Raw genomic sequence first — 22,757 nt, 5'->3', positions numbered from 1 at the left:
CTCTCATAATTATCCAGTATAATCAGGGAAAGAAACAGAGTCTGTATAGAACTACGACTTCCAATCCAACTCAAGCTCTGAAAATTGAATGAAGGTAGAAAATCAAGTTCCAATAGGACACCACTAATCAACCTATAAATAGGCCAAGCGCTAGGTTTGAAATATTGAGAGCATATACATACTTTTCTCAGAAGAACTGACTTGAGCGTCGAAGGGAGATCTCGTTCAAATAGGCGCTCTCTCTTCGTCTTGTTTGTTTATTCTTTTAGGTCCGATCTCGAAAGGCGTACTTGTACCAGCATAGATAATAATATTTGTAAAACACCACCACATTGGATTATGTAAATTTTATATAAAATACATTTTTGGACATGTGTAGCGAGTACTATTCAGACATGGATATGACTTTTTTAATATATCTCTCTCCCGCTCTCTTTTCCCAAAATTCTTCCCACCTTTTACATGGATTTTTTTAATATATTTCTCTCATGTTCACATAATTTGTATAAAAGTATTTAAAAGTGATTAGCTAAACTAGGTAAAGTGGGTTTTAGTATCTATTTTGAATATAAATTTGCATAAACTATTGTGAATGCTCAAAGATGGTGGTGGCAGCGAGTCGCATGCTTTTTTTTTTTTTTTTTTTTTGCTTTTTCTTTTTAGGTTTTTCTATTTATTTATGCTATCTATTTAACAAACAAATTGATGGAGGTCTCGAATTTATAATAAGTCCAATCTTAGGTCACAAATCTATAAAATTAAAAATCAAGATCTTAAAGTTAAAATGACAAAATGCACAACAGGCTCCTAACCTTATTTTCCCTTTTTATCGTTAACATTATGTTTATTGTGAGTTATTTCCCATTGTTTATGATTACTTAATTTACTTGAAACTAACTAAAAAACAGGTAAACAATTTTTTGAATAATTATACTTGGGCCTTTATTAAATCACTTCTCGAATTTCATCTTTTAACTAACTTTTTTTTTTTTTCCTAAAGCTCTTACAAACAGAGCAAAAAGCTCTGAAGTAAACATAGTCAAAGCTAAAGATACAGTCATCAACAACAGACCAAATCAACCATAACACAGCATCCACTAACCTATGACTAATCATCAGGTTTAAAAATCAGATCTGCATCAAACAGACATCATCTAATGCATAGGTAGCGCTTATTCATCGACCTTGAGAGCAAAACCCCCAAGCCGATACTCATCCTCCTCGACCCGAAGGCTAGGATAAAGTTCACATCCACAACCCAAGGGTTTAGACCAGTAATAACGGACAGCAGCCGGGCGCAACAAAGTAGGAGGAGAGAGCCTTGTTACAAGCAAAAAGAAAAAACCATACAGGAAAATAAAAGGAACAGTAAAACAAATGCAGGAAAAGAAATTACAGAAAAAAACAACAATACAGGAAAATAAATACGAAAAACACACAAAGCAGGTCACGGCAGTCGGAGGAGGCCGATCGCGAGCTGGCTGGAAACCGCCGCGGAATGTGGCACAAAAAGCTTGGAGCGGGAGGGGCGCGCGAAAAGACCCGACAGCGAGCGGTGAGCGGCAAAGCGGGCGCAGAGAAGATCGGCGGCACACACAAACAAACAGGGAGGGGGAGAGTTTGGGTGAAAACCCCCCAAAACAGTACCCACTGAGAGAGAACACAAGCACAACAGAACAAAAAACACCAAAGATAGAAACAAGCCCGGCCGGATCGACGGAATCCTTGCAAAAGGTGGGATGAGAGGGAAGAGATGGGGCACCGGGACTAGGGACATCAAGTAAAATACTAGCACTCGGAGCGGAGAGGTTGAGGGGAGGAGGGATGCAGGCAACGGGCATCCCTCCTCCCTTGAGGCGACGGCGACTCTTTGGAGGAGGGGGCTTAGGGTTTCACAGGGCTCTGGAGGGGAGGGGAAAAAAATTAACTAACTTTATTTTCTATCTTTATAAAATAGATTTTTCGATCTGCTCATATCCTATTAAAAAAAAAATAACGGAAAAAGTGTCACAGGTAAACCGCATTAAAATTTTTGGGCTAAATATTTTATTGGTACTTGAGTTTGCATTTTTTTTTTTCACCTATGGTTTAAATCTTACCATAAATGATACCTGACTTATTTGACCTTTATTAAGTTTCGTTCGCCCAAACTAATGGAATGCAATGTGTCTTAAAAAAAAATTTTAAAAAAATAATATTAATTAAAAAACTAAAACCTAATAAAAAAAATTAAAAATTTATGGGGTGGCCATTTTGGCCATTTGGGGTGAGAAGGCCGGTATGGGGTTGGCTAAGACAGCCCCAAGGTCGGTCTGGAAGTGGCCAAACCACCCTCAAGGCCTTGAGTGGCGAGCCACCCCCTACGGCTGGCTAGAGGTGGCCGAAGCCACCCCATGGCTAAAATGGGGTGGCCAGGCCACCCAATAAATTTTCAATCTTTTTTTTAGATTTTAGTTTTTTAATTATTTTTAATTTTTAGGGCATGTGGTATTTCTATGCGATGACACGTGTGACGAAACTTAACAAATGTACTATGTTAAGTTAGTCTTTTTCCGTTAGCCAGATATTATTTATGATAAAATTTAAACCAAATGTAAAAAATAAATAAAAATGTGGAAACCCAATTACTTCTTTGGACTCTTTCAAGCCCGGAGTGAGGTTGTTTTTCTGAAAGTATGTTAAGACTCTTTCAACACCCTTATAGTCAAATAGACGTGCATGTCAGTTGTAATGCACGAAATTCGTAATAGTTAATCGTTTGTCACTGCATATTGAAAAGTTGTAATTTTTCATATGCACTCCTTAAAAAAAAAAATCTATAAATAGGGATTTATCTATTACAAATTTAAGAACTTTATTTCTTTTATTCTCTCAAGTCAAATACACAATTTTGTAAAAAAATTCTGAAAAAGAAATTTCAGTATTGTTGAACCAAACGTACAATTTTAAACTAAGCAAGAAGTTTCTTATCGTAAAGAAACTTCTTCCATAAGTCAGGTACTATTTGTGATATGATTTGAACTATAGCTAAATTGTACTTTCTTTCTTTTTCTTTTTTTTTTTGAGTTGAAACAGTAGTCTTTTATAAATCAAGTGGTACTTATAAAAAAAAAATAATAATAAATCAAGTGGAAACTTCTTGCTTAGCAAGCACAATACCATGAATAAAATTAGGACATTCCCCCACCCAAACCTCGTCTAGCAATCAGGTAATGGAAGTCTTTGTCATAAGATGAGCCGCTTCATTAGCCTCTCTTTTGGTATGCTTAATAGACCATGAGGGGAAAACAAGTTCTTGCTCAGCAAGTACAATACTATGAATAAAACTAGGACCTTCTCCTACCCAAACCTCATCTAGCAGTCGGGTAATGGAAGTCTTTGCCATAAGATGGGCCACTTCATTAGCCTCCCTTTTGGTTTGCTTAACAGACCATAAGGGGAAACTATGTAAATGAACTTTGGTATCCTCAATCATCTGGCCATATCGACTCCAGTAAGGGCTATCTTGTCTCAAAGCATTTACAATTTCTAATGCATCTCCTTCGAAGATCACTCATTGGAAGTCCAAATTGCTACAAAAGGCTACAACCTTCCATGTTGACACAGCTTCTGCTACAACAGGATCTGTTATAAAAGGAACAATGGTAGCCATGCAAGCCATTACAGTACCCACCTCATCCTGCACGACTACACCCACGCCCATTCTTTTGTTCGGACAATCCAAAGCAGCATCCCAATTGATTTTCACCACCCCTTCCAGAGGACATTTCCATCTTTGCCGTTCTTGTACCTAAGTTCCAACATTACCCACTTTCGGCTCTTGGTTGGACTGGACAAAAGCTTCCACAACTTCCTTTGCATCTAGTGCCACCTGTGCCAGGGGGACAAAAATTCCCTCCATGTACAACAGAGTTTCCGCGAAGCCATATTCTACAAGCCACAGTAACCGCCACCTCCGGTACAAAAATTAATGAATTGTACTTCGGTTGCTAAACATTAACTATAAAACTTCATTAACAAGATCTTAGGGAGTAATTCATTTTTTTTTTTAACCAAAAAAAAAAGAAAAGAAAAGAAAAAAAAAAAAAAAAAAAGATAAAAGGAGGGACCTAGGAGTGTACAAATAGTTGCGGTTAGCGGTTATTGGTTAAAACCGCTAACTGCAAACACCTAGGGTGGTTATTGTTGGATTTTAATAACCGCAACAGCTACGCTTTTGCAATTAGCGGTTATTTTATAACCAGCAGTTAACGGTTACTAAAACCAATAACCAGTTGATAACCGCTTTCTATATATGGACTTTTGATAATGTTTTAGGCCTTTATTCTTCCTTCTTTTTGGGCTTATTTTAAATAATTTTGATTTTTTTTAATAATATTGTTATATATATAAGCATACACGCTTGTTAGAACACTTGATTTAACTTTACGAGCATCTCTAGCAGTATTAGGTATTTTTCCTAGTGAAAAAACACTATTCTCTATTTTACTTTCTCATTTTTCTATGCAAACTCCAATAACTTCTTTATCACATTCTCTACTTTTATTTAAATATTATTATTTAATCTTTTTTTATTCTTTTTATTTTTTCACTTTTCTCTCTCTCTCTCTCCCTTTGCCTCAACCCAAACACCTCATGGCCAACCTCTGCAATTATCACTTCCCTCTCCTCTCCTCTCTCTCCCAGGCTCCCTCCACACCACCACAACCCAAGAAAACTTTCAATTTTGGAGCTTAAACAACGCTGCCACAGAAGAAGGATTTGATACTAAAAGAAAGAAGAATTTGATATGGTCGGCCTATGGTGGATCAAAACCCCATCTGCGACGGTGGGTTCTGGTGCTCATGTTGGGAAATTTTTTATTTGGATTTCGGATCATTTTAGGTGTGGTTAATTTGAAGCTAGGAGCTGAATTTCAGATCTTTTGTTTGTTTTGGTGCTCATGTTGGGCATGGCTTATGTGCTTTTTCTACAATGGACAGCTCTCTTACTCGCAAACCATATGGAATCGAAAGCTAATGCAACAAACATGAGAAAATCAAAAGCTTGGTCCTGAGGAATTCGGTGGTCAGTCTCATTAGGTGTAGGTAAGGAACAATGATTTGATACTAGAAGGAAATATGAGAGGATTGGTTATTGGGTGGGTTTGTCTAGAAAACCAAGAATGCCTCGGTGAGGAAGAGGAAGAGGGAGAGGGAGAGGGAGAGAGAAGAGAGAGAAAACAGATTAAAAACCATCAACATAGTGCTACATTAAATAGCTTAATATTGCTATTACTGTAGCAAAAAAGTTAGTTTAGCCCTTCTAGAGCTAATCCATTGGAGCTGAAAAAAGAATAATAATAGCTAAATATAGCTAATATTACTTTTTTACCTGATCTGCTGAAGATAAATAGCATCTTAAGGCTCGAAATTGTGTGTAATATATATACAACATGCACTAGGGCAGGTCTTCTTTCATTTGGTCTAGCCTGTTTTTTCTTCGTTGGCAAAGTGATAAACTAGGTTGAGGTGAAGTATTATAACAAACAAGTATAAGAAGATGAAAGCTTGAAAGAAAATTGCAGTAGAAAATTAAATAGCAGTATGCACAGTACATGTAGAGGGTGATTTGCGTAAAACATTACAAATCCAACATTTCTTATCCAACTTTCAGAAAGCCAAATCCAAATACATATCTAAAATCAATCCAAAATATTATATATATATATATATATATATATATATATATATATATATATATAGTATTCGAATGAATAAATAAATATATTATTATATAGAGGAAAGTCCAAAGACCCCTTCAAACTATCATCCAATTAACAACGTTTCCGCATACTTCCTTCATAATCACATGACAACGTCCCCCCAAACTACCAAAATCATTTCATGTTTCCCCAACAATGTGAATCCATCAGCTATAAAATAAAAACAAAAGGGAAAATTACACTTACCTCCAAAGCTTCAAAGCGATTTTCAATTCGGACTCCAACGCTTACCCTGCGAAATGCGACTCTTCAAAAAAACTTGCAAATTTTTTCAATTCGACAAATGTTATCCCAAAATTCTCATATTGCTCCTAATTTTTTTAAAAAAAAATTGAGGGTGCAAAAATGGCCAGATGGTCAAACTAGTGGCTACGGCCACCCCGAATTTTTTTTTTTTAAAAAAAAAATTCTATATAAAAAAATTAGGGGCAATATGGAAATTATGGGATAACATTAGTTGAATTTAAAAAAAAAAAAAAAAAAAATTGCAAGTTTGGGAGGTGCATTGTAAAAATTGAAACATTAGAGATTGAATTGAAAATCGCCTCAAACTGTGGGGAGGTAAAGTGTACTTTTCCCAAACAAAAAATACTAAAACTTCTAAAAAAACCTAAAACTAAAAAATATATATATTAATAGGGGTGTAAACGAGCCGAGCTTGAGCGAGTAGTGCTTGTCCAAGCTTGGCTTGTTGAATTTTTTGTCGAGCTCAAGCTTGACACAAGCCCCATTTCATGTCCAAGCTTGGCTCGCCAGGGTGGGTACCGTGCTCTAGCTCAAAATTAGAAATTTATGTTGAGCTCGGCTTGCATCGGATTATTTAAATTTTGTATTTAAGTATAACAAAAAAAAATCAAAGAAACATAATAAACAAATTTTATTAATGATACGTCTATCAAGGAAACAAGGTGAATGTGAGAGGAGAAAGATTATACCAAACAAGACCTATTCATGTCACGTAACTGCCTCTCTCTATGAGCATTGTCATGACCACCACCACATGAGGCGGAGCTAGATGGAGATGTGGTCACTAGGTGTAAGGAGCTCTAGACGTTATGTCTGATTTGGGATGATTTAGGGTTACAGTCAAATGTGAAGAGTGAAGACAGGAAGAAGACGAAATGAAGAATCGAAGCTACTATGGGGAAAGTAAAGCAAAGCATGTGATTAATAAGAAGCGTGTGTCTCCAGATAATGTGTAAAAGAGAGATGAGCTCAGATTAAATGGTGGAATGCAACTGGCAACCATTAAGATGAGCGTGTATTTTATGTGTTTCAACATGCGTTTTGAAGTGTACGTTTTATGTGTTAATTCGAATTTGTTCTAAAGACTTAAGAGGGAAGAGGCGTCAAACATTATTTTCTTTCTTGTTTTTTATGTGCGTTTTGGGCTGTCATGTGCCGTAGAGAAGTTGATGCTATGTTATCAAGGTGCAATCTAATAATAATAATAATAATTTTTTTTAAAAAAAAGTGCAATCTTCTCTCATTTATACAAAAAATAGCTCTAGTTGACCAATTTTGCAACTAAAATATGTTATAGTTTTAACAGATTAAATGTAATTTTATAAATTATAAGAAATTTATATTTAAGCTATAATAATATGATTAAGTATAATAAGTTTCCATTTAATCATATGATTAACAATTCAAATTGTTGATTCAACTAGCATTAGATACTTGATGGTTAGATAATTTAAGATATGACTATATAATTAACTTTTATTATTAAATTATATATTATATAAGTTATTTTTATTAATTAATATATATAATATATAAAATAATATGTAAATATATAAATATATACGAGTCGCGCTAATAAGCGAGCTGAGCCCTTATATGAGTATGTTAACAAACTTTAAACAAGCGAGCCGAGTTTTATACGGGTATGTATCGTTTAATAATCAAGTATAATTTCATGTCCACGAACTGTTCATTTAATAACTGAGTCGCACATGAGCCGAGCTTTATCAAGTCGAGTAGGGGTGTTCGCGAGCGAACTCAAGATCGGCTCATATAAGCTCGACTCGATTATTAAATAAGGCACTTCGTGAATACAAATCCTAGCTCAAATATTAAACGAAACAAGCTCAGCTCGACTCGATTAGGCTCGTAAGCAAACTCGTATAAGGCTCAACTAACTTATTAGGCTTGACTCGTATATTTTTTTATTAACTAACTAACAGTATATAGTCAATATTACTCAATAATAACAAATATACTATATAAATTATTTTTTAATTAATATATATATATAGCTCACGGCTCGGCTCAACTTATTATGAGCTCGAGCTCGATTTTTTTGGCTTGTCTTTGAGCTTGGCTCAAGTTCGAATTCGAATAAAATTTAAACGAGCTGAGCCCGAATAAGGGATGCTTACTTAGGCTCGGCTCGTTTACACCCTTAGAGCCGAACCAAAGTGAACTCACAGGTAGCTTTGTTCGTTTACAACCATATTTTATATATATATAATATGAGAGGTGGCCAAATTTATTTATTTAAAAAAAAATCCTTTTATAAGAAAAAAAATTAAAATTTTTTTATTTTTTTTATTAAAATTGAAAATTTTCTTTTGAAAAGAAAAAATCGTTTTAAAAAAGAAAATATTTCGTTATTTAAAACAAATTTTTATAAAAAAATAATAATAATAAATTTTCGTTTTTAAAAGAAATAATTTTTTTTTCTTCTCAAATTTATGGGCTTTTTGTCTTATTGAGAAATTTATAAGAGTATTTTTATCTTTTGTTAGCATTGAAGGGACATTGACAATGTTTTGATAGTTTGGAGGAACATTGTTAATTAAATGGTAGTTTGAAAGGAGTATGTGGACTTTACCATTTTATATTTAAGGATAGGCGGTTAGCGGTTATTAACCGTCTACCGCCACCCCTAAAGCTTCTTACAAAAGTGATTAGCAATTATTGGCCACTTATAACTGTTCAGTTTGTACACCCCTAGGAGAACCTTAGAAAAATATTTTTTAAGATGATTTGGCTCAAGTGCCATAAAAAAACACTGCAGCATGTATGATAGTCATGTGCTTTAATTTTTTCAACGTTCAAATTAATTTTTCAATGAAAAAGTGAGAAATTAAATCTGCACTGAGAAAAAAATATAACACAAATGCTACAATTTTTCTTACAACACCAAATTATAAAGGCCCACTTATCTAGTCAAACGAGTAGGATTCAAGCTTACTCGCACTTCTAAAAGCAAATGCATTTAGACTTTTAAAGTAGTTGTTTGGTTGGCTTACATAAAAAGGGATAAGATAAAACAAATACATATTTTTATATACTCAAAGAGCACATAAAAGGGATAAGATAAAGAAACAAATATTTTATTTAGACAGAGAGAGAACAATTTTGTGGACCTGCATGAATTGCTAATGCAATAAAGCCTTGATACTATTATTTTAAAAAATCATAAAGTAATGATATTATAATTTTTTTTTAAAATATATAAATATTGATTTGTAAATTTTAATTATTAAGATGCTGACTTAACAAAGTCCACGTCAGCACCACGTCAGTTTGCAAAGCATACATAGTAAATTTAGTTGTGTAACTCGATTCTTTCTTCTTTGAACAAAATAACCTTTCGTCGTTAAGAAAATACATACCATAAATATTCTTGCGTTAGGGAAAAATATGGTAAAAATATACATTAACGGTTAAATATAAAAGAGACCTATTATGCATACATCTATTATACGTCTTCCTTACATTTCTTTTTATAATCAACCTATGGTGATTGATTTAGAAATGTATAAACTGTAAAAAAATAATTTCTCAATATAAAAACATGATAACCACTGCATCTTTCTTATATTTTTATATTTAAAGAACAATCAGAATTGAATTCGCTTGCATGAGAGATGCCTTTAGATTTGAAAAAGGTTTAAGCAGCGAGAATATAAACATCAAAAGCATATTTATTGATGATCTACACTTTAATATATAGTTAGTTATATTGAAATAGAATTTTTATCTTTTCCCTTTTTGGATAGTCAAAAATATTCCTCAAATATAATTAACTTGATATATTATTATTCAGTTCGAATGAATTTAAGAAGATCCTAATTCACCCTTAAAGGCCCTGATCAAACTAGATGAGTACTGGCGATACAATATACCTCACAAACATTACATGCCTAATATAGGAAGACAAACTTGCTTGCCCTTGGATAAATCAATATATAAAAAGCTCAGCGCTTTTTAAACTTCCCTATATGAGAAATGTTACACACTCCGACTTCTACTTGCTGATGTAGTACAAAAATTCACTTGTAAATGTTGGATGAATTGTTTTTACTACCACATCAAGGAAACTGAACGTAGGAGTGTGTAGCATATCCCATATAAGAAAGTTAAAAACGAGCTTAGCTTTCTACCTGTTGATTTATCCATTGTAAACGACATACTCAATACTTTAATGAAATAACAAAGCATCGACTTAAAGTGTTGAATTTATTAGAAACTAGAAAGCATAAATTCATGGATGCCTCATATGCTAGAGACAATAGTCATTCTTAAACAAACCTTAACCTACCACCACTCGTTTATCCTTCTTCGATACTCCTCTCATCTTAAACTATGTCAAAGTAAACGCTTCGGACATGCAAGGAACCTGCTCAAGAATCACTCCTTTTTGTTTTTAATAGAGCAAGCCACTTGCTCACACTTGGAAAGCTCCAACAGTTTTCAAAATCACTCATTTAGATAGATAACAATAATCCACCAACTCCTGACGGATCTCAGCCCAACTCCAAGACAGTATCCGCCCACCAAAGGGGGGCAGTTTCAAGAACTGCCTGCCCGTCAACAAGGGGCAAGGCAGAGACCAGCCGTATATGCCTCCAACAAACGGGTACTGATAAAACCTTGTCCATTTAACCCGAGAATAACATATATCCATGAATGATTTACATGAATAGAGTCAATCCTAAGAAGCAATGACTTTGTGAAAAAGCGCGTCAAAATCAACAGTGGATTTCACTGGAAAAGTGAGAATTTGTGAGAATTGAATGAGGACTTGATAAGGGCGAGCTCTTTCGATTGTATAAGCATTGCTGATATGCAAACAAGACACAAAAATGGATTTGGATAACACGAGCGGTGAGGTCGCCAAGAGTACGGAGGAAAATAATACAAAGATGGAGAAAACAAAACAGAATAATAGTGGAGAGAGAACTATAGAGCATTGATGCAGCGAAGTAAAGAGGCAATGAGAGAATGGGTCCCTGAGATTTTCTTGGAAGCATTGGTGGTGTTGACTTTGGAGATCAAGATTGTGAATGTTGAACTTCGTAGATTTGAGGATAGGAACCGTGAAAATGGTTAGGTGGGATAGTTGCTGCTCGGAGAAGTAGGTCTGGTAATGATGGGGTGGTGGGCTGCAGAAGTGACAGAAGTTGTAGCATTGTGTGGAGGTGGTCTGGCGGGGAGGGTGGCTATGGTGGTGAAAAGGTCATTTGGTGGAGAACTACAGAGATTTGAGGGGTTTTGGTGTGATTGGGACTCTGGGGTTGACCTTTTTGTGGGAAGACTAGCATCCACCCATTTTGACCAGTTTTTTAAAAAAATCCAACCCGCCGGGTAATGGGGAAAAAATCCACCCATTACCCTCACAGGTGGCCAGTGCCATACACAAATCACTCTAAATGATCATGACATAACATCAACCATATGCTTCCAAACCAAAAACGGAATAACATGGTGTTCTACACTCCCAAGCACATTCTGATTCATCACTAGAATACTTAGAACATGCAATCTATGATGCAAATGTGAAGAAACATCCTGTTCTTGGTTGTCACAAAATTATGACTAGGGGCTTAAATAATGCGGTAAACTTATTTTCAATTCTGAAACTCCTAGGCAAATAACACATAATTTTTTTTTACTAATTTTCACTTTCAGGGAACCCCAGTGAAAAGAAGAAAGAGGTTGGCAAGAATTCATTAATATGCATTGCATTGGAAAACAGACAACCAAATAATGCACAAAGCATAACATCCTTGTATAATGAAACACTTAATTCAGGCAAATGGAAAACAGAGTTAAGTGTAGAGATTTCGCCAGATCAAGCAAATACAAGAACAAAGCAGATTGTAACTTTATTCAGATGCCATAACTCCAATTGCATAGATCGGAGGAAAAACCAAAGAGAAAAGCAATTACCACAACATTCTCAGCAACACTTGTTGCCATTAAGGATCTACATAGACACCAACTTAGATAAAAATAAGTAAGCAGAATCTAATATAAACCAGATAATATAGGTTCTTCACATCCATTAAGTCAACCACAAACATAGACAAACATATGAACCAAGTTCATGTCAATGCAAATCCAGACACCTTCAGTCACAAGCCGTCTAGATTAACTGAAAAGAGAAACAAAAGAAATTAGAACACGAAACATCACTGCCAAAGACTTGACTCTTGTCTGAAAACATAATTACTAGGAAAAATTTCATGTACTAAAAGCATATATTAAGTTGAGAAAATCTTTTACCACTAACCCTCACTCACCCAAGCATGTATATCATCAAACATGCTACATGTAAGTAAATAATTTACCATGCCCACATCCCAAATAAGAGTTCTATCATGAAAAAACAATAAGAGTTCTATCATGAAAAAACAAGTATACTCTCAATTACCCATATTCCATACCACAAGTAAACATGATAATTATAGCGCACAACTATTCATAAGAATAGTCCATCATCATCATCATCATGGCAGATAATATACAGTTCAAGCACTACAAGCCAATCGCCTACTTGACCACAATAATAATATCAAAAAAGAAAAAAGAAAAAAGAAAAACCCCAGCACACAAATAGCAACGAAGCGATTGGCAAATTAGAATATCACTTCTTGTGGCTGCCACGGATGCCAGGGCGGCCCTTGGAGGTATCGGCGCCAAGGGAGGCGTGAAGATTGTTGAGCTTGGTCTCATCGAAGCCGATCTTGGGGTGCTTGGCGTCGTGGTGGATCTGCATAGACTTCACGTCCGGCGCCGTCACCTTGCAGTGCGGGCACTCTAGCTTGGCGTGTCCGCCCTTCTCTATGCCCGAACGGTCCGCTTGCCCGGCCTTCCCGCCGCCCCGATTCGTCGTCGCCGCGTCGATCTTGAGCGCGATCTCCTTCGCTGTGTGCTTCTTCGGCTTGGCCTTCCCCGTCATCCTCGGAATCTAATCCGAAGGCCCTGGTGGAGAGAGGAGTGGTTGCGTGGGAAAACCCTAAGGGAAAGGGACAGGAAACCCTAGCCTGGTGCCGCGAGCGGGTGATTACGTACCTATGTAAGATACATGTAAATATATATATAGAGGCTTGTCTGTGTTTGGAATATGTGGTGGTGGGCTGGGCTTTGATTGTTTTACTTCTTGTATGGGCCTATTGGATTCGGCGTAAGGATTTTTATTATTACAACATATATATATAGAGAGAGAGACACACACAAACATTGAGGTACACATGAAAGAATAACTCCTATGTCGGGATATACAAGAAAAAAAATGGGGCCTTTTTGACCACTAATTAAAAAGACAAACTAAACTCAAAATTAAAAATTAAAAAGACAAACTCCCAACTTATTTGAGGAATTGCGCCAAGCGACAAAATTTATGAATTTAAGGATATTTATTGAGTAAAGCCTTTTCAAATATGGATTAAAATATGTTATAGTACAATAAAAAAATTATTTTTGGCCCATAAAAGTTCTAGGTGGTAAGAGGTCATAAACTCCATAAATGGGTGAGCCACAACAACTATGAATGAAACTTGTGGCCTATTGCCACCTTTAAGAGTTGAGAAAACCTTATATTCGAACTTAGCGTAAAATAGGTGTTTTACAACATCCAATAATATGCTGACACCTCAAATAAAGCAAAAATATTTCACAAAAATACTCTATAGCAAACAAAAAAATTGCACAAAGAGGAAAGAGATGGCCAGACCCACGCACTCAAGAACAAATCCATCCATTTCTAAACCGCTTCTCTCTCCCTCTCTCTCTCTCTCTCTCAGATGCATCTCCAGTGGGAGTTGTCTTGCTTAAAAAACGACGGCGATTTGACTCCGGCTCTAGCTCTCACAACAGATCTGGCGGTTGGGCTCCAACAATGGCGGTTTGGATTTGGCCATGAGTCACCATCTCCGGCCTTTAGGGTGATAGAATCCCTAAAGAATTAACTTTTCGCCTCTAGATTTTAGTTTTGAATCCATAAATGGATTTTGAGGCATCAAAAACAAGTTTTGATGATGGATTTTCCGGTTGGGTTTGGCCGGCGATGAAGAAAGGGGCTGCTACTTTTGAGAATATCAAACCTGCTGAAGAAGAAAGGGGGCTGCAAAATAATCATGTGTTTTCAATTATATTCTATAAGATGAGTTTAGCTTAGGTATCAAAAATGTACTGGGGGCTGCAAAATGGGTCTTTTGCACACCGACGGGATAGTAGGGGCTCTCTTAAGACTTTTATGGGCAAAAAATGGTTTTTTTATTGCACTATAGCATTTCTCTTAAATAAAGTAGAGGATGACTTTTTTTTAGAAGTAAATGTAAAATTTGTCCATGTGGTTGGCCTAAATTACAAATTATTCCATGTAGTATAAAAAATAATTTATAAGTCCCTATAGTTTACCTAAATTTATGGTATAAAAAATAATTTATATGTCCTCAAGGTAGGCCAAAATAATAGTTTACTCCCTGAAATTAATTTTCATGCTCTAAAGACAAATGCCAGTTTAATAAAAAGTGCAACCAAATTTTCTCCAACTTAATTTGAAGGAAAACTTTGTCACAATTAATTAACTTGAATGTTGTTTTTATTTATTTTTCAATGGTTAGAAGATGTGACCGTCAAATTTTAACAAAATGCTCTCAAATCGTTTTGAGGAAGATAAAAATGAGAGAGGGTTACGCACAAAGTAAAATTTTGAAGATATAAGAGATTATGTTAATTTATTGAAACAATATGATTTGAAGTGATGGTTGATGTGTAATCTTAGCTGGTGTCCTAAAATGATGTGAAAAATCACAGTTGTCAATTTTTAAAATCATAAATTAATAATAACATGTGTCACGTTTTTAGTAAGTATAACGTGACAAAGTAGCGGATTCTGTGAAATTACTTAATGAAAATTGATTTTATGGATAAACTGTTATTTTGGCCTACCTTGAGGACTTATAAATTATTTTTTATACCATAAGGAATGATTTATAATTTAGGCCAACTACAGGGACCTATAAATTATTTTTTATACCACATGGAGTTAATTGTAATTTAGGCCAACCACAGAGACCAATTTTTTATTTATCCATTTTTATATATATATAATTAGCATTTCAATAAGGGCTTGTAAAAAAAATTAAGAGCTGAATTTCATTACCACATCATTATAATTGTATGATAATCATATAACAGATTACTATATAGTATTTTTCTATTGAAAACAAATTGTAATTATTCATTGTATTCATATTGAAATTTTTAGTCAGTTGTTTTGAGTAATGTTACATACTCAACTCACATCTAACGAATACCTGATTACATTTGAAAGTCCAACATTTCTAAATTATAGATCATGTTAAATATAATGGGTAACTTCACTTTAAACTTCAGAATTACCACATGATTTGACAACTCCCCTCCCCCACAAACTTCAAAACTTCTGAATTTGAACTCCTAAACTTTCAATTGTAATTAATTTGAACCCATCTGTCAGATTTTAATCGTTAAAAGTGAGACAATAACGTTTATACCCTTTACTTTTTTATAAAATTTTAAATTTACCCTTAATTCCAAATTAAAAAATAATAATAATTAAAAAAAAAACAACAAAATTGCAACTAACTACAATTATATATTTCATACAATTAAAATATGTAACAAAAACTATAAATATTTATAAACAATTAATTTAAAAGGGAAATCTAAATATAAAAGTTTACCTACACATTTTTATTATTTAATAATAAATCAGTATAAAAATTTGACTGTATATAAGTCAGTGTAAAAATTTCACTATACACCTCTCAAAAAAAAAAAAAAAAAAAAAAAAAACTAAGCACTTGATTTGAAATGCTTGAAATTTGCAATATCCTCGTTATGATTTTTTGTTAAATTTGCAATATCCTCGTTATGATTTTTTGTTAAATTATAAAAAGTGTTAGTTACCTTTTTAATACTGAAGTTTTCAAGCTTTTATTTTTTCTAACCTAATTTTCAATTTGTATCACAGATAGTACCTAACTTATGGGTAAATACCAGTTTGTCACTATTATGTCAACCAAACTAACAGACTACAATAGGGGTGGTTTTGGCCACCTCCTGTGGCCGGTTTGATGGTTTGACCACCCCATGGCTTCTAGGGGTGGCTTGGCAACCCGGTAGGCCTTTGAAGATGGTTTCGGCCACCTACTTTATGGCCATTGGAGGTGGCCGAACTACCCTAAAGGGCCTTATGAATGGTTCAGCCACTCCTTGACGGGCCCACAAGGGTGGCCGAAATCACCCCATAGCAGTCCGTTAGTTTGGCTGACGAAATGGTAGCAATGTATTAAATTTGTATTTACCTATAAGTCAAGTACCATATGTAATACAAATTAAAACCTAAATGAAAAAAATAAAAACGTGAATTACAAAGATTCAAGCATTGGTCCGGATTAAATGAAATTTACAAAAATACATTCGCCTAAATCTTTGCAATTTTTTTTTCTTATAAAAAATGGTATTTTGAAAATTTTTACAATATTTAATGGAAAATCTTAATAGATGGTGTACATTGCAACAAATTGAAAGTTGAATACCATACATTGAGAGTTTTTTAACATTAAGGAATAATTTCAAAACACATAAAAGAGTTTTGTGAAGTTTCTTACATTCTATGTATAAGCTTTCCTTCACTATGTACTGTTTTCTTGGTATTGTATTAACAAAATATAATTACATTTGCTTTATTGTCGCATGTTACATATATGTTATTGCTTTAATATGTATTTAAATTGTAAGAACATTATATTTATATGTATTTAATTGTGGTTTATACAAGAGCTCTAATATGTTATGTGAAGGTTAGCTATGGTTTTAAAGAGAGAGAAAATATATACATTTCTTGCACTTTTTTGTAGAAGGCAAGACATTAAAATCAACAATAAGGTTATAGTTTAAGAGAAGTGCTAGGGAACCAAACAAATAAACCTAGAAAAATTTTTAAATTGATATGGCAGACCATAAGTGATAGACACAGGAGAAAAAATTGAATTTTTTTTTTAAATTTAAAAACCCTTGTCACGTCAGTTTGAAAATTTTTCTAGGTTAATTTGTTTGGCTCTCTAGCACTTTTCATAGTTTAAGAAGGGTTATTTATAAATATTAAAAAATAAATAAAATAAAATAAAGTAACAATTTGGGGAAATGTCATCCTCAAATATCACCCGCATGCCTAATGGGTGATGAATGCAATTCCGCATGCCTAAATGTCATCTTCAAACAGAAAAGAAATATGGCTGGAAACATGGCTGAATTATCCAATGAGAGAGAGAGAGAAAGAGGAAAACGAGTAGCGTCTTGAGATTTTTTTCTTGTATGTAGCATTATAGACTGAAAAAAACTGGTTTGCACCACTGCTTTCCGTACGTGTAAAAATGGAAGCCCGCAGTAGATGCTTAATTTTAAAACTAAAACAAGCATGAAGGTGTGACAAAAAGCACCTCAGTAAACCCAATCCCCCCCCACCCCAAAAAAAAAAAAAAAAAAAAAAAATTGAAAGAAAGAAAGAAAACGCTCCCTCAAGCCCGGCTAAATTGACGTAATTCGGGGCTTTTGTAAAGGCTCTTCACTGTACAGCAGCTTCCTCTTGTTTGAACCATATCCTTGATACTGGTATATAATGCTGTAAAGACACTGCCTCAGGCACATTTCGTCAAATTTCTCTATAAATCTCAAATCTGTTATCCTAGATTTTGCACCAGCAAAACGTTGGTACTCCTCAACCACAGAAGACAGGCACCAATTCTGAAATTTTCTCAGGCAACCAACAAGACAACCTGTCCGATGCTGCACAAATAAATTCAAATATCAATTATATGAAATGTGTCAATACCACAGATTTCTCTTTAAAAATGCCAATAAAGTAAGCATTAATACAAACAATTAAACAATTTTTTTCCATAAATTATTAAAATGTAGGATGACAAAAGGGTGGGATGGGTCAACTCTAGTCCAAAACCTTGGGCCAAATAACTAACTAATGCAGGTCTCCAGCTCCTAAACAGCAGAGCCCGTGCCCACGTGCTGATAATAGAACTCTGATAGCAAAATAAAACCGGATGGTTTTTATTCATTTACTTTTAGTATAGGAAGAATGCCTGGTGATTGTCAGACTGACATCAGAGTTGAACAGAGGAGCAAAATCCTCTACAAAAATAAAAATGTAAATGCAGGACCAACCAGATTCTAATTTCTATTAAAATTCCTCCAGAGGGTCATTTTGATCAATGAAGCATGAAATAGATGCAAAATCAAATTCAGAATAGAAATGTATCATTGTGATAGTAATGTTACTGCTACAATGAAAATTTTGTCCAATATGAGCTAGATGGTGTATAGTAATAATGACTGACATCGAATAATTTCCAGTAGTTAGTTTGCTTTTCATATGGATCATGTACACAAGTGGCTAACAACAAGCACTATTTCAAAAAATAAAAACTAAAATATAGAACATGAACCATACCTTTCCACGCTTACAATGGATCAAAACTGGATGGTTTCTCACATCTGGAAACACCAAAAGATAAATGCAAAATAAGATAAAATACTGAATCTATCTAAATTACAGCAAAAGAGTTAATTGAAACTTTGCCAGATTATAATCCAGTACCAATTAAGACTTTCAGAGCCTCCATGATGGTCTCCTTGGGAATAGATACATAAGGCTCCTGTAAATGTAATGTAAATGCTTATGAACAGTAGCATCAGGAATGCAGTAAACATGGAACAACCATGCCCACATTCCATCAAATGTCATTAGCATCTGTAATATTTTAATTGCAAGATAGAATCAACCACAGAGTCAACGCACAAACTACTCACGTTTTCCGTTAGCTTTATTATTCCAACATTTACACAGCAAACACTTAATTAACAAATTAATAATTTCTATTCGTTTGAACATGGATAAACAAAAACATACTACAGCATTCATAAAGATTTTTTATTTATTTATTTATTTTTTAATACAAAACACTTAGCATATTACAGATAATCACTTTCTTTACCAACCTGTTATATCAGCCACACTATAAGCAAATGTACCAAGTAGGAATTGTTGGAAATCAGAACCCAGATTCCAATGTAATAACAGTTTCGACTATCTATGATGGTCCCCAGAAAGAGTATCATAACAAGAACTCCATAGCATCTTATGTTTTTTAAGACATTTTCCCAAGATCTTTTAGTAAACCCATGCATGCTTCTAAAATCTCAAGAACCATGTTTGGTACTTTTTACACTGGGAAACATTGTATCAGAACAATTAGATCATTTGAAAATAAAGTATATTTACCATGACACTTTGTTTAGCACAAAAAGACAAAAACTATACGTCGTGAGAAATTATAAGAACTATTTAACAACCATCATGAAGCCACCTTCCTTCTTTGTTTTTTTTTTTTTTTTTCTTTGATTCAAAACATGAAGCTCCTTTTTTTTTCTTCCTTTTTTGGCCCTAAGATAAGCTACAACTGACCGCCAAATATTTAACCACTATCTATGAACATGTATGGAAAAGATTCCAGCTATTTAAAAGAAAGTCATGATTTCCGAAATATGGAGTGAACCACAAATTCTTTCCCCTAGACTACGAGTTCTCAACCTGAATCTTTGACTACTAATACTTCTATACCGAGCACAACAAATATATGTATGTTCACTACTTTAAGGATCTGTTTTCTTTTTATTACAAAAAGAAACCAAAAGAAATTATTACTCCACTTATCTTCTTATTTTTTCCCTTTTGATGAATAAATAATCATTAATCGATAAGAGATAAATAGTAACATGTAAAATTTTTATTTCTACCCTCTGCTAATTAAATTCCTATAAAATTCCAAACAGAGCATCTATAAAGATAAAATGTCAAAAAGGACAAAAAAAAATATCTTGTACAAAATTCCTTGGAATTTACTTGAAAATAAGTTAAAGGTAATCAATTGTCAGCATGAGATTAAATCTTTAGCTATAGTTTGCTCCATCTCCTCAATTTTGCATCGTCCCAGAACAGAAAAATCACTTGAAAATCCAACAGCTGCTATCTTAGTGAAATACCAAAAGAATCACCCAAGATTTCAAATTAAACACATGCCATAATATAGTCTCTCTCTCAACCATTATCATAAATACATAACTGCATCCACATATCAACATGCACTCAAATAAAGCATTCAAACTCAACAAATATTTGCACATCACAACAATTTGCATCTCTAACTATACACATGATGAACCAGAGAGAAAGTTCAGAGATTATACCGTCTTCCCCTCGATTCCGAACTGAAGGAGACGAACATTCCGAGACCTGAGAAACTCCAAGTTCTCTTCCGGGTAGGGTTCGGGACACAAATATCTGTTCCAAATCCCAATCACGTATAAGTCACATATCTTGCAAAATCCAACACATTATCCTCTATTTGTTTCTAGAGAAAATTATAGAAAACTATTTCTCTTCATAATTTCCATATTTCATATTCTTCTCCTTTTCTTTCCCTCAAAATCTTCCTCAACAACCAAACAGACTCCAATAAATACATCGAGAAAAATTCTTGTTCCCAAAAAAAAAAAAAAAAAATTCAGCTCGTTTAAAGCGCAAAAGAAGTCAAAATTCTCTTTTCTTTTCCGTCAAAATTTCTTATCAACCAAAACAGAATTCACTTACATTATGCTAGCTTTTAAACAAAATACACACACACACATGCATATACATATATAAATGTATATAGAAAAACATAGGAATGTATGTATACACAAAAGAATTACTTACATGATGGATCGGAGATTTAGGGTATCGAGGAAGGCGAAATTGGAGGGTTGAGGAAAGCCGGATCTGAAAATGCCGTCCTCGACCATTGAGAAATTCGAGGGCGGGACCAAGACGATGTCGTTCTCTTGCTCTTCCAATATCAACCCCATCGCTTTGCTCTCTCTTCTTCTCGTCGGCGTCGTCAAAACAAGAAAGCGAAAACCGAAGACTTTTTTTTTTTTTTGTTTTTTCTTTCTCAGACGGTGTGAGTGAATGCAGGATCGGAGCAGGTTCAAGAAGAAGAGATGTAAGGAGAAGAGAAGGCTACGGTTTTAGAGTCGCAGAAGGAGAAGGAGACGTGAAACGACGCCGTTGTTTGTTAGGAATCCGTTTCGGATTCAAACTGTTGGGGTATGTTCGTATGTCATCAGTCCTCTAACGTGTCTCTGACTCTCTGCCACGGAGAGAGAGAGAGAGAGAGAGAAAGAGAATTTAATTGCTTCTTTATTTTTATTTTTTATAAAAATAAAAATAAAAAAATAAAAGTATGGGCGGCCGAGAACCAAAAAAGTGACTTTAGTTTGGGTTCCTTTTTATTTTATTTATTTTTGGGGTGAGATGTGTGGGATTAAAAATAATAAAATTTGAAGAAAAGCTACAATGATTGCAATGTTAATTGATTTTGGTCAATTTCTAGACATGATCCAATAACGTATCGAAAATTCTCACTTAAATCTGATTAGTATTAGTTATTTTAAATTTTTATTAATGTTTTGATGGAGTTGAGTCAAGTTATGACTTAATCGGACTTGAGAAAACGTTTACGGTTCTCAACGGGTAGGTGCTACTATAGTTATGCCTAAGTAGGATAGTCACAATTGATCTCTCAGCTTACTTTTAAAAAAAAAAATAAAAAAATAAGGTCATTTGACATAGTCACGTCCAACTAATTTGACCGCTGCCTTCTATTATATTTTATTATTATTTTTCACTTCTTTTTTTTAGCCAATGAGAGGATACATCTAAATATATCTCTAGAATACTATTTTTAGCAAATAAATCATTTCTGTGCCCTAAATTTGGCATTATTAATTTATTATTAAACTTTTTTTTTTTTTAATAATGACTGATTTAAAAGTGAAAGTATAACCTTCATTTGACACGTCACTGACTATTATATTAAAAAAAAAAAGAATAACATTTATTAAAAAATTAAATAATGTGAAATACAATAGCTTTGAAATAGGCATTCCCTCATGAGCAATTATGAGAATGTATAGTTTAAAGTGTTAATAGAGTGGTCATTATAATATATAATATTAGTGTATAAAATATGATACGAGGAGGAGGGGAGCTCAAAATAAGTTCTATGAGGTTGCCTCCATCGTAAAAAAGATTCTGAATTTTGACCGGGTCTAAAGCTTGACCTGTTGACCATTTCTTTTTTTTTTTTTTGTTTTTTTGAATATGTGGACCTATTGTTTGAACGGGAGAATGGTTGTTTAGCTGTTTTTGAATTTGACTTTTGTTTTATTAGGAAAAGTCCACATGTCCCATCAAATACTTAATTAATAATGTTTTTTAAAAATTTTAATTGTGACAATATCTTCAAGCTATCAAAAATTATCAATGTCCTCTTTAATAACAAAAATATCCTTAATAAAATTAAAATAGAAAATTCAAGGAAAAAAATTAAAACTAATTTTAAAAAAAGAAATCTTTTTTGTTGTTTTTTGTTGAAGAAAAAATTTGTTTTTTTTTTTTTTTTTTTGTTTATTTATTGAAATATATAGGAGTATTTTTGTCTTATGCCAAAAGTTTAAGGTCATTTTTGTCTTTCTTTGCTAGTATTGGAGGGATATTGTCAATTTTTTAGAAGTTGGGAAGGAGGCATTCTCAATTGGAGTGGTAGTTTGAAAAGAGTATATGAACTTTTTATTATTATTATTATTGTGT

General features: G+C 33.9%; 2 protein-coding genes across 2 annotated transcripts; both read right to left on the bottom strand.

The window, feature by feature from the left end:
• Positions 1-11,861: 11,861 nt before the first annotated feature.
• LOC132171031 (protein METHYLENE BLUE SENSITIVITY 1-like) lies at positions 11,862-13,076 on the bottom strand. Its single transcript, XM_059582233.1, has 2 exons — positions 12,652-13,076; positions 11,862-12,155 (listed from the first exon to the last, which is right to left on the bottom strand). Exons 1-2 carry the CDS (start codon positions 12,960-12,962, stop codon positions 12,152-12,154), a joined length of 315 nt encoding a protein of 104 aa, XP_059438216.1. The 5' UTR covers positions 12,963-13,076; the 3' UTR covers positions 11,862-12,151.
• A 4,461-nt stretch (positions 13,077-17,537) lies between these two features.
• LOC132171884 (tyrosine-protein phosphatase DSP5-like) lies at positions 17,538-21,174 on the bottom strand. Its single transcript, XM_059583296.1, has 5 exons — positions 20,823-21,174; positions 20,315-20,408; positions 18,666-18,723; positions 18,519-18,562; positions 17,538-17,839 (listed from the first exon to the last, which is right to left on the bottom strand). The coding sequence occupies exons 1-5, from the start codon at positions 20,969-20,971 to the stop codon at positions 17,582-17,584; spliced, it is 603 nt and encodes a 200-aa protein (XP_059439279.1). The 5' UTR covers positions 20,972-21,174; the 3' UTR covers positions 17,538-17,581.
• Between the last annotated feature and the right edge of the window lie 1,583 nt (positions 21,175-22,757).

The sequence above is a fragment of the Corylus avellana genome, chromosome ca2, assembly GCF_901000735.1.
Source record: "Corylus avellana chromosome ca2, CavTom2PMs-1.0".
Classification (NCBI taxonomy): Eukaryota; Viridiplantae; Streptophyta; class Magnoliopsida; order Fagales; family Betulaceae; genus Corylus; species Corylus avellana.
Note: the sequence above shows the minus strand (reverse complement) of the source record. Positions and strands in the feature narration are given on the sequence as shown.